We start from the raw sequence: 12,205 nt of genomic DNA on the forward strand, positions 1-12,205 counted from the left end.
AATAGAATGGGACCAAGGTTGCCAGCTTCTCCCAAAGGACACCCCTTTCTCCAAGGCTGGAGGCACTGGGGGCTGACATGGGGTCCAGCCCTTTCCTGGGGGGTCCAGCGTGTCCTTGCCCCCCCATTGTACATCCATCTTCCCTTCCCAACGGGCAAATCCCTGTAACAAATCACTTATCCATATACCCACCGCTTAGTGATGTTGCTTCTCTGATCGAATAGAGACTCCGATGATATTTACATCCTAACCCCTGGAACTCTGTGAATGTTACTTCATATGGCAAAAGGGATTTGGCAGCTGTGAGGAAGTTAAGGGTCTTGAGATGGGGGAGGTTATCCTGGATTATCTGTGGGCACCTGGGGGAATCACAGGGTCCTCCTAAGAGGGAAACGGGAGATCAGAGTAGATGTACGGATAGAAGCAAGAAGGTGCTGTGATACAAGGAAGGGGCCATGAGCTAAGGAATGCAGGCGGCCTCTGGGAGCTGGATAGTGCGAGGGACCAGATTCTCCTCTAGAGCTTCCAGGAGGAACCAGCTCTGCTGACACTTTGACTTTGGTCCAGTCAAGTTGATTTTGGACTTCTGACCTCCAGAACTACAAGCGGATGAATCTGTGCTGTTTTAAGCTGCTGAATCTGTGGTGCTTTGTTACTGTGGTAACGGGAAATGAATGCAAACCCTGACTGATACGTAAGAGACGCGTCCAGACGGTCAAAAATATATATGTATGTCAGGGGGGCCCTGGAGCCACTGAATCAAAATGTGACACACCAAGCGAGGCAGTCACATAGAAACAATCACACAATGACCGCAGGTCTCAACGTTAGGAACACTCACAAATGCTACACGCACGGAGACCCAGAGGCAACTGGCATCAACAGCTTACCACAGGTACACAATTGGGGGGAACCAGCTGTGGTACACAGGGACCCACAAACCGCAGAATCCTTCAGAAGCACACACACACACACACAGGCACTATGGAATCCAACAGGGTCCTCTGGAAAGATGTCACACTTCACGTCGTCCCCAGAAACAATGGCACAGTGACACAATGACAGAGCATTTACAACACACCGTAAGTCCTAGAGTCGCCCACACATGTCACTGTCAGCCTGAGACTCACACAGAGTCAGCTGGATACAGCACCCAGGTGGGCACACACACAAACACACTTCCTCCAGACCTCCTCATGAAAGAGGCCTAGCAAAGCCAGGGATATGGTACAAAAATAGTTTATTACAAAAGAAATTCAACCAAAAAGCCTAATAATTTACATTGATATCAGTGCCTGGCTACAGCCCATCTCTCTCTCCTTACTGAACTGGGTAAAGGCCAGAGGGGAGGGCTGTTCCTTGGTTCCACCAGCTCTGGGAGAGGAGAAGGAAATGAATGATTGGGTGAAGTTCCAGATGGGAGACCGGTGCCTGAGAATAATAGGGTAAGAGTCCCGGGCTCGGGGTGGGGACGAGATGGGGGCATATCCATGCTGAGAAGAGGGGGGCGGTTATGGGTAAATATATGTGCCTCTGTGCAAATCCTGGTCCAGAAGATTGGGGGGGGGGCAGAGTGAGATCTTCACAGTTTCCAGGAGGGCCGACCCCATAGGGCAGCGAGGTCCCTCCTCATGAGTCCGAGATCTGCCCCCCCATCCCTCTCAGCTACCTCCTGGAGCTGGGGAGGGGGGCACCGGCCGGCCAGGGGCTCGGAGGACCCCGGCATAGGGCAGGAAGGTCGGTGGAGATGAGGCAGGAAGGAAAAAATTGGGGGGAACCATAGGGAATCCAGGGGGGTCCTTGGGGGGAGACTGGGAGGGCGAGGAGGGTGGTGATGCTGACAGAAGACCTGTGGGAAGAGAAGAGAGAGGAGGGGTGAGGAGAGCGAGAGGCTGGATCCAGGGGGAAGGGGGCTGGGGACCCCCACTCCTGGGTTCTGAGGGAGGGCGGAGCTGGGCTGCTGGAAGTTGGGAGCCGGTTTCTCACCATTGGAGCTGAGGCGGCTGCTGCTCTCAGGGGAGGTGGTGGCACTCCGGTCAGGGGAGGGCTCTGGCTGGCATGCAGGAGCAGCCCGTGTGGCCTTCCCTCTCAGGATGTCGATGACCTGCGGGGCGATGCGGGGGTGGGGTCATCACCAGGCCACCCCTGCCCACACAGCCCTGCTTCTCTCCATCTCTCCTGGCTCACGGGGTCTCCTAGCTCAGGGAGCACCGCCTCTTTCTCAGTACGTGCAGGGGGACAAGTCACTTCCTTTCTTTGTGCCTCAGTCACTCCTTTGTCTAGAACTCACACCCACGCCCTCAGGCTCACCGGCTCGCCTCCACGCCCTGGCACAGACGCGCACACGCCCACCGCCGCATCCCCTGCACGCACGTGCCCACTCACCTGTCACATCCGCGAGGACCGGCGCTCGGGCACAGACACCCCTGAAACCCCTGTAACCCCCGCCGCCACCAGCGCGCACACTCACTCACCCGGCGGCTGCGCGCCACCATGAGCGGCGTGTCGTTGTGGCAGTTCTTGAGGCCGCTGTCTGCGCCGCTGCGGACCAGCGTGCGCACGAGCGGGAGGAGCCCGCGGCCTGACGCCGAGTGCAGCGCCGAGCTGCCCGAGTACATTTGCGCGTTCACGTTGGCGCCGTGCTGCAGGCGAGGAGGCGCGGGTCAGGACCACCGCGAAGTCCCGGTGGGGGGGCGGAACCCAGGGGGCGGGGCTACAGTGAGGGGCGGGGCCGGGCGTGAGGGTGGGAATCACAACCTGGGGCGGGGCCAGATCGGGGTTGGGTGATAGAAGGGTAGAAGTTGGAAACAAAGGCGGGACAGAGCGGGATTGGAGGGGCGGCGCCGAATCAACCAGAGCTGGACTCGGCAGCCCCGGCCAAAGCAGGGGCGGAGTCAGAGAAGGGAAGGGTCCAGAGTCTGGGCCTGATCCTGGACGGAGTCGGGGAGGAAGGACAGCGCGGGGACAGGGCCAAAGCCGGAAGGCAGGGTCAGCAAGACTCTAGGTGGTTGGGGCCTGGGACGTTTTGGGGCCGGAGGAGAGATGGGAGAAGACCCGGGACTAGTTCGTAGCCTGGAGGGGTGAAGTCCTAGGGCTGACAGAACGAAGCCTAGAAGGAAAGGTCGGGGCTGGAAGCGCAGCAAGAGCAAGAGCCAGAACTGGAAGGCGGCGTCGGTGGCAGGGATGGGGCGACAGCCGGGTGGTGTCAGAGGAAAGGGTGGGCGAGAGGCCACGGGCAGGGGCCTTACCCACCTGTAGCAGCAGCTGCACCATGCTAAGGCTGTTGTTTTCCACGGCGTGGATGAGTGGGGAGCGGCCGCTCTTAATGTCCTGCGGCAGGGCGGGAAGGCTTTAAGCGTCTCCTAGCACTGCCCAAACAGCCGGCGGCCCGCATCCTAACCGCTGGGTCCAGCATCTCAATCCCCTTAGATTCTTCAAGCCCCACCCCACCCATTCGGGCTCTCTCCCACCCAAGCCCCGCCCCGTTGGCCCCGCCCCTCCGCTCCTCTTGGCCCCTCCTCCGGCCCAATCGCGCTCACCACCGCGTCGATGTCCGCGCCGTGCTCCAGCAAGAGCAGCACCGCTTCTTGGCACTCGGTGTTCACGGCCACGTGCAGGGCGGTGAGCCCTGAAGGAGAGGGAGGCTCAGTTAAACCTGGGCCTGGGGCTTTGCAGCCTCAGGACTCCAGGTCCTGCCGGACAGCCCCACCCCGCGCCCGGGGAAGATGCTCACCGTCGTAATTGCGGGCCTCCAGGTCCATGGTGCCCCCGGCCGCGCTGTCCAGCAGGGCCCGCAGGCAGGCCGGGCTGCGGTGCTCGCAAGCTAGGTGCGCTGCCGTCTGGCCGTGACGGTCTAGTGCCATGGGGCTGGCACCGGCCATCACCAGGAGCCGGACCACAGACGGCAAAGTGGTGATCACAGCCAGGTGTAGCGGTGTCTGGGGAACAGAGACTGTGAGGGACCCGTTCCCTGCCCTGCGTCCCAGTCCTGCCTTCCTCAGAATTCCTGAGTCCTGACCCCCAGCTGTAGTCTTAGGCAGCAACCAGAAATCTGGAGCACCTCGTCCCTCAGATTCAAGAGTCAGGGCCCCCAGCTTTTCTTCCCGTAGGAAACAGGAGTCCGGGTTCCCAGACCCCTCTCCCATTAGATCCAGGTCCCCAGGCCCCCAGCCGCACCTGCCGGAGGTTGTTGTAGATATCCAGCTCCCGGCCGCCATGCTGGAAGAGGTTGACTAGCCGATGCACAGCTGGTAGATTGCCCTGCACCACCGCAATGTGGAGTGGCCTGGGGGTGGAGGATCACAGGCGTTAGAGGCTGGTCACCTCTCAGCCCATACTCTCAGCAGTGCTAACTCCAAAATGCCTAGGATACTTCAGAAGTGTCTCTAGAATCCAACAACTGCTCCCCACCCCCACTCCCTCCATCCTGTCAGGCACCACCATCTCCCCTCCTGGACTGTCCCCTCCTCGCTGGCCTCCCTGCTTCCATCCTGCTCTACTGTCTGTCCCTCACATAGCAGCTAGAGGGACCCTTTTAGACCCTAAGTCAGGTCATGCCCCTTTTCTGCACAGAATCCTCAGAGTAAAGTCCTCACCGTGGCCCACAGGCCCTGTGTGATCTTGTTTCCTGCTCTTCAGTTCCTTTTGATATCATCTCTGTCCACTCTCCTCAGCCCACTCTGGCCACTAGCCTCCTTGGTGTTCCTCAAACATACCAAGCATGCTTGCCTCCTAGGCCTTTGCACTGGCTGTTCCCTCTGCTGGGAAGAGTCTTCCCCCCATACCTGCGGGACTAGCTCCCCTCATTTGGGCCTCTGCGAAAATGGTACAGCAGCGGCTCCCTCCCCCACCCCCGGCTTTATTTTCCTCCAGTTCATCACCTGATGTGGTACACTTTACTTGTTTCCTGTCTGAATCTCCCCCGATAGAATGTCAACTCCACCAGGGTAGAGCGTTTGGTGTGCTTCCATCACTGCCCAGTGCCTAGGACAGCGGCTGGCGCTGAGCAGGTGCTCCACAAACACGCTCTGAATAGATGAGTCCCTCTCAATGATCCCTGGCCATCCTTGAAGCTGGTAACCACATTCCCACCCCACTCAAGGCCACAGTTTTCTCATCTGTGGAATGGGTGGGGATGAACTCGATACCACCATCAAGGTCTCCATCAGTGGTGACTGGAGATCACGGTCAGCCTCCATCCCAAGAGTATGTATTTTGCCCAGAAGGGAGATGGGACAAACTAGTCACTGTTTGGGAAGCTGGACTGCGCAACCCAGGTCCCCCCCACACACACCACTTCTGGACTGAAGGACTCATTCCCTCAGCTTCTGGGAAGGTTGTCAGCTCTCAGCTCTCTCTGGGAATTACCCTCCGCTGAAAAGAGCTGCTTGCCCAGGTCATGGGGGTGAGGTGGGTAGATGCCACCCAATGGCATCCAGTGACTGGTCCGTGTGGGTGTCGAAGTCCTGGGCTTCTGGCCCCAACTCTGAAGGCCACTCCAGCTGCAACATTCCCTGTGGGATAACTGAGGCCCTGATGAAACTACGTAGCAGCTCAAATTCTCTCTGTGCGCAGTCCTGCTTCCTCCATCTCTGTAGGCGCTGATCTGGATAACACTTTCCAATAAACTTCCTGCCCCTTCCCAGGGCCCCGAACCTGGAAGAGCCATTTAGAGCTGAGAGCAATCTGGGACCACTGTATGGGGTGGGGGACATTAGCGCTGAGGGCACAAGGCTGACTGGAGGTACACAGTCCCTACAACCTTTCTTTAAAGGCCATTTTCTAGAGCAACTTCTTTCTCACCCACCACTGCTTGCTGACGAACCAGAGTGTGGCTAAGAGAGGTGAACCGCGGTTCTCCCAATTGTGGAATCTGCAGCTAGAATCCAGCTCCCTAGGTACTGGAGGCAGAGAAATCCTGCAGCCCTGGAGGCTCTGCCGGGGCTGAGTAGGCCGGCGCTGCAAATTGCGTTACAAGTCTCTCTAGCTGTGCGCCTAGGCAGCCCTTTACAGCCTCGGGTTTCTCCTCCGTAAAGTATAGCCTACAAGAACGCCCATCTCCCAGTAGGAGATTATGCAGGTGTAACGCTGAACCTGGATCCTGGGCCGAGAAAGCCAAATTTAAAAAGAAATCTTGGGGGAGGGGTCGGAGCTGGGCCAGGGCCCCCTTGGGAAGGGCTCCCTCCCCTCCCTGCATCTCCCAGGACGCCCGGCCTGGGTCCCCTTCGGGGCGGGAGGGGTTAAGTGAGGGCAGAGGGAGAAAATTATTTCAGAGAAACCGTCCAGGCCTGAGTTCCCATAAACGCGCGGGCCGCAGGGGGTGGGGCGGGGCTGGAGGAAGTGGGGACGGGAGGGGCGGCCCAGCCCTCGGACTTCCAGTAACAGGTCTGCTGGGCGGGGCTCCGCTTCCTGCTCCCGGGGGAGGGAAGCCTGTCCCGTCGGGGATCTACCCCGGCCACCCGGACACCCCAACTTCCATCCTCGAATAGGGCGGAGAGGGGAGCCTAATCCAAAGCGATCTAGTTACCCTGGGGGTAAGGGCCCCAACTTCTCCAGCCAGAGGACCCCTCTGGAACTCCACCCTCCAGGGCTCCGACTCCAGCTGGCTCCCTAACCCCCACATCTTGGCATCCATCCCCAAGATCTCTTGGGACCCGGGAATACGGTGCCCTAACTCATTGCGGATACGAACTTTCCCCTTCCCTCCGAGTTCTAGATCCCCAAGCTGCCCTGCCCGCTGCTCCTTACCCGCTCAGGGGTCACGGAAGGCAGTCCCCCAACCTCTGCTCTCTGGGACTCAGAACGCGTTCCCCCCTCTCTTGGAGACCCAGACTTCCATCTCCCCAGTGCCTCCTGACTTCTTGGTGGCGGGGGGTGGGGGTGGGGGGTGGGGAGGTTGTCCGAATGCCCTGAGATCTTACTCCCTTGAATCCCTAGAAGTTCAGCCTCCCAACCATAGCTTTGCCGTTCCGGGGACCCAGACCTAGCGTGTCCCCCCTCCCGCGCCCCCGCCTGGCCTGTGCCTGCTGCCCATTCCGGTAAAGTCTCGGCCCCAGCGGAAGGGGTTAAGGTTAGAGGGAGCGCCAGGAGGGGGAGGCTGTGAGTGAGTGACGGGTGCTGACGTGGGGGAGGCAGAGCAGCTGGGCTGCGGTCAGGTTCTGCGGGAAGGGATTTCCCCCAACAGGCAGCTGAGGCAGAAGTGTTTGCTTTGGGGGAGAGCGGGGAGGGCGGGGAGGGCGGCTGGGGTGTGGGGCTGGAGACTGGTGTGCCAGGTCGCCTCTGCACCCTGCTTTCACAGGTTGCAAACAAATCACCCCTGGGGACGGATACAAATTAAATCTATTTCACTGATGACCCCAGACGTACCCAGAGTGGGCGGGAACTAGCTTTACCGAGCCCTGTATATGTATATCTCAGGCACTTCCTCCTGCTTGGGTTCACAAGGATAAGTCCACGACAACCCTGGGAGCTCTGTTCAACCAACCAAAAGCCGCTCCCATGTACTGAGCACCTACCGTGTGCACCCCCCTCCGTTCTATGCACTGTATGTACGTACATCACTGCACTGAATCCTAATTGTGATTATGAGCCCGGATTTCCAAATAGGGAAACTGAGGCTCGAGGATGTGAACACCCAGGAGCCAGTGGTGGAGGCCCCCCCCTTTCCTTGTAGAAATAGGCTTGTCCATCCCATCTCCACCTGTGGTTTCCAGTCCCCAAACCCCATTCCCAGACAATCGCTTTATAGAAATCATTTCATTTCTGCCTCACAGAGACCCTCATCTTATGCTTCCTGTTTTTACAGGGGGAAACTGAGGTAGAGAGGGGTGAGAAAGTGGCCGGCTGAGATTCAAACCGAGGTCGATAGAATAACAATAACCATGGCGGTCAAGTATATCGAGTGCTTACTGTGTGCTAGGCCCTCCCGTGCAGGATTTCTCAGCAGCTTCATGCTGCTCGGAAGCATGGCCCCTCAAACGGCAGATGATAAAACCATGAGATTTGGGAAGTCAACTTAAGGAGTCGTCAAGTTAATTTAGTGGGCTATGACCAGGAAACCATGACATAAGACTAGAATAGAAAATCCCAAAGTAGATCCCAAGTCGTAAGGGTGAGTGTTGTTTTGTTCTGTGCAATTTTTATTTCAAGTTTATATGTGCGTGTGTGTGCTGGGTTTAGTAAAAAGCAATAATGATAATAATACCAGTAATTAATACATATGGAACAGGCAATCTGCGAGGCTCAGTGCTAGGAGTTTAACATGTATAGTTCGTAGAATAAATTGGTCAGTGAGATGTCTTCCTCATTTTGGGATTTTGATAAAACAGTTGAAGCCCACTGCTCCAAAAACAGTCCTGGGAGGTAAGTGCTCTCAGGGTGCCCAATTTTTCAGAAGAGGAAACTGAGGTCCAGAGAGGGAAAGGGGCTTGCTCAGAGTCACACAGCGGTGGAGACAGGGTTCTAACTCAGGTGCAGGTAACTTGAAAGCCCACGCTGAGTGCCCCTGTGCTGTGGTGGGTGGGTGAGGTGGGTGGAAGGTTGGTCTCCCCACTCCCTACTGCCCTCCATGAATGGGGGACTGTCACTCACGTGTCTCCGTCCTCGTCCGCATGGGTGGCCATGGCGATGTCAGCTGACAGGGGGTGTTCCATGGAGCACATCATGGGGTACAGGGGTGTAGGCAGGTTCAGCAGAGGAAAGGGGGAGCCCATTGTTGAGGTGGGGTACAGGGACAGTAAAGGTCCTGGGCAGAGAAAGGACATGCGTGAGACCAAGCCTACAGATCCTCAACCCACCCCCCACCTCCCGGCCTTCGCTACTGCGTGTCACCTGCCCTTTTTCCCAGGTCCCTTTTGCATCTCCTACTGAGTCCTCAAGGTGCAAGACAAACTCCTCTACCGCATCCCTCCTCTGGGCTCCCGCAGCTTCCCCCAGCCCACCCCCCGCCCCAGCCCTGGACACTGTCACTGTCACATCTTTACTTGTGTCTGATGCCCCATCTCCCACTAGGCAGAGAGTCCCTTAAGGACTGAACCCCCATCATCACTCAGCAGGGGGACCTCAGGGCCTGTTTGCTGAGTGAATTTGTGGCTGAGGGATGTAAGGATGGATGAAGCACTGGATGTAGGGTGTGGGGTGAATGTGTACGGAGTTTGGGGAGAGGGAGTGCTGCCAGAAACATGTTCAGATCAAAGTGTTGGAAGGGACCATGGTAGCAGGCAAATCCATATCCACCCATCACACAGATGGGGAAAACTGAGGCCCAGGTTCTCATCGGGGGAATAGGAAAAAAGGAGAAGGCTGTGACCGGCCTCCTGATGCACAGCTTGAAGCTGTACTCTGAGGGGGTGGAAGGTACAGAAACTGGGCAAAGGTCTGGAGGCACTAGGCATGGGGTCTCTGCAGCTCTGAGGGTCACTCCGAGATCGTGAGGTGGGCACAGCTGTGGGAGGGGCCACCCCATCCTGGAGGTCAGGGATGAAGACAGGATCCGGAAAATGGGTTTTGGCCTTCTCTGTCATCTCCTGGTCCTTGGGGGTTCCCATTCCTGAACCCCCAAGTTTCCTGGTCCTTGCATGTCCAATACCAGGCCTTGACACCCTGAGGCCTTCTGCCCAGAGACCCCTGAATCCTTCTTCCTGGCTCTAAATCCTTGAGTCCCAGAACTCCCCAGTCCTGCCCCCAATTCTTAGACTGAGCCCAAGCCCCCTAAGGCCACCTGACCTTGTGACCCCAGCGAAGACACTGGTCACTTGCAGGCACACAGAACTGGGTGCTCAGAACCGCAGATCTCTGGCCTGCTGGCTCCTTAAGGACCCCTGGTATCTGGATCGGTCTCCTTGGGTCCTTGTGATCCCAGATATTGGGGTGCTCAGAACTCCAACGCTGTTCTCCTAATTCCCATCGTCTCCCGATATCTTGGTTCCCGAGACTTTGACGTCCGGGGATCCTTAATATCTGTCTCCTTAGAACCCCAGTCTCTGTGCCCCTGACTTCCTTTGACCCCACATATAGTTCGGGATGCCAAGACCCCAGTTTCTTGGGTCCAAGTGCTGTTTCCTTATAACCCTAGATATCTGGGTTCTGAAGAGTTTATAATTCTGTGTTCCTGGGGCTTGATTCCCTGAGAACCCATTTCTGTACTGCTGGGCACTGTCTCCTAGCTCCCTATATGTGGCACTCGGACCCTGGGCTCTATCCCTCAGGGCCCCCTGACACCCAGCCTTCCTACAGCCCCGATACCTGTGTCCCAAGGCACTGCTCCCTGAAGCTCCCATACCTGCACCCCTGGGACCTCAGGCTGTGCGCCCAGCTCCCCAGGAACCCCATATCTGTGCCCTTGGGACCTTGGCTTCTGTCCCTCAGCTGCCCGAGGCCCCGTATATTACGTCGGAGCTCTGCCCCTGGCTCCGGTAGTGACCCTCTGCACTGCCTGGCCCCCACCCGGCCATGACTCGCGGAAGCCACTCACCCTGGTAGTAAATTGCTTCTGGCCGGGCCAGGCCGTGGGGGGGCGCAGGCACCGCTGGCGTGTCTAAGCCACCGCGGAGGGGATCCGGGGGGACGATGGGGCCCGCAGCGCCGCGGGGGGCGGCGGGCTCCGGGGAGGGCGCACGCAGAGGGCGCTTGCGGAGCGGCAGCGCGGCGCCTGGGGGTCCGGAGGCCTTGGGCCGGGTACGCAGGTCCACAGGCCCCTCGTCCATGGTCCCCGCGGGGCATCGGGGCATGGGGCCGCCGGGGACGGCGGCCGAGCGGGCGGCCGGAGTGCGGCTGGGTTGGCGGCACGGGAGGGTGGCTGCGCCGAGCGCCGGGACTTCCCCTGCTGCCGGCTGAACTGAAGGGACTTTTGTCGGCCCGGGCGGTGCCGACAGCCTGCCTCCCCGCCCCCGGCCCCCCCGGGGCCACCCGTCCGCCCCAGGGGTTTCCTGGACCCGCCGCCGCTCCCGCCGTCCCGCGGTGCAGCCTGCAGAGCGCCCCGCCCGCGCCGCGCCCCGCGCCCGCCCCCTCCCAGCCCCGCGGCGCCCGGAGCGGCCGGGTCTTGGCGTGGGGCGGGGGGTGGGTGGGAAGAAGGCGGGGTCGCGGGTTGCGGGGTCTCCACCCCTGCGGCTGCGGGCGTCAGGCTCCGTCTCCGCTTTTTTGTCTTTCTCGCTATAGGCCTCTGTATCTCTGTCTGGCTTTCGGGTCTGGATAGATGTCTCTCTATCTCTGTGTCTCTGTTCTCAGTGTCTCTGTCTCTATCGTCTCTTTGCTTCCCTCACCATCTCTCTGTCACTCGAGTGCTGTCTGCTGTCAGCCTCTCCTCCAGGGAGGCAATTCCCTGAGGCCCTGGGGTCGCTAAGACGCGGGTTCGATTCCCTACTCCTACTTCCTCGCTGGGTGACCTTGACCAGGCGCTTCCCTTCTGTGAGCCGTTTCCTCCTTTGTGGGAGCGAAAAGACGCACCCGGGGTAGGGACTACGCTCCGCAGGCGCCCAGGCACTATCCCTCAGCCTGCCCTGCCCCCATCTCTGCCTCCTCCTGTGCCTCCTCAGCTTTGGGTCTGAACTTCGTTGGGGGTGGTGTTCGGTGGGGAGTGCGCAAGGAAACAGTGAACGTGTTTCTTCCCGGCGGGGTCCCTGCACCCAGCCGGAGCCGCTGGGCACAGGGTGGGTGCTCCGGGAATCCTCGATGCACAGAGAAAGAAAGAGACGTGGCGAAAGGGGCATGGAGGTCGTGAGAGACTAAGGAGGAGGGAGACGGGGACATAGCAAGAGCCGCAGGGCCGCAAGACCAGAGTCACAGCGACCAAAGCCCGGGCCCAGGAGACGGGGGCCGTCTGGCTCCCCTTCTGCCCCACGTCCCGCTCCCATCCCGGGTGGGGTTGGTGGGTGGGGAACAGGCCAGGCTGGTTGGGGGCATGACTCAGAGGCAGGCAGGAGCTGCGGGCGGCTGGGCGGGGTGGTGTAAGCGGGGGGAGGGAAGGGCAGAGGCGGGCTTCTCCCGTGTCCCCTCCCCGGCCTCCCTTCTCCCCGCCCCGGGGAGGGGCCCCAGTCGCGCGGGGCTTTCCCGGATTTCCCTGGAGGCGGGGCCGTCGCTGGGGTTGAGTGCCGGTCACGGAGTTACCGGAGGCGGAGCGGAAGGCTTTGGGGACCTAAGGGGGCGAGGGAATGGGTGCTGCACCTCGGGTCTGTCCAGGCGGCTCGCAGGGTCTCCCTGGTTCTGTGTG

At 59.5% G+C, this 12,205-nt stretch overlaps 1 protein-coding gene across 1 annotated transcript; it reads right to left on the reverse strand.

Annotated features, from left to right (window-relative positions):
- Positions 1-1,239: 1,239 nt before the first annotated feature.
- Positions 1,240-10,935, reverse strand: BCL3 (BCL3 transcription coactivator). The gene is made up of 9 exons (XM_082676681.1): positions 10,472-10,935; positions 8,590-8,743; positions 4,177-4,285; positions 3,734-3,938; positions 3,540-3,628; positions 3,253-3,330; positions 2,475-2,642; positions 1,987-2,104; positions 1,240-1,849 (listed from the first exon to the last, which is right to left on the reverse strand). Exons 1-9 carry the CDS (start codon positions 10,725-10,727, stop codon positions 1,662-1,664), a joined length of 1,365 nt encoding a protein of 454 aa, XP_082532807.1. The 5' UTR covers positions 10,728-10,935; the 3' UTR covers positions 1,240-1,661.
- Between the last annotated feature and the right edge of the window lie 1,270 nt (positions 10,936-12,205).

The sequence above is a fragment of the Grampus griseus genome (assembly GCF_964374135.1).
Source record: "Grampus griseus genome assembly, chromosome: 19".
Classification (NCBI taxonomy): domain Eukaryota; kingdom Metazoa; phylum Chordata; class Mammalia; order Artiodactyla; family Delphinidae; genus Grampus; species Grampus griseus.

Bases quoted from the DNA above. Each gene is read 5' to 3' on its own strand.
- BCL3 (XM_082676681.1), bottom strand. From the start codon at position 10,727: ATGCCCCGATGCCCCGCGGGGACCATGGACGAGGGGCCTGTGGACCTG. The intron at 2,105-2,474 runs GTGAGTGAGTGT...ATCGCCCCGCAG, and splicing joins TGGTGGCGCGCAGCCGCCGG to GTCATCGACATCCTGAGAGG. The intron at 1,850-1,986 runs GTGAGAAACCGG...CTCTTCCCACAG, and splicing joins CAGCCGCCTCAGCTCCAATG to GTCTTCTGTCAGCATCACCA.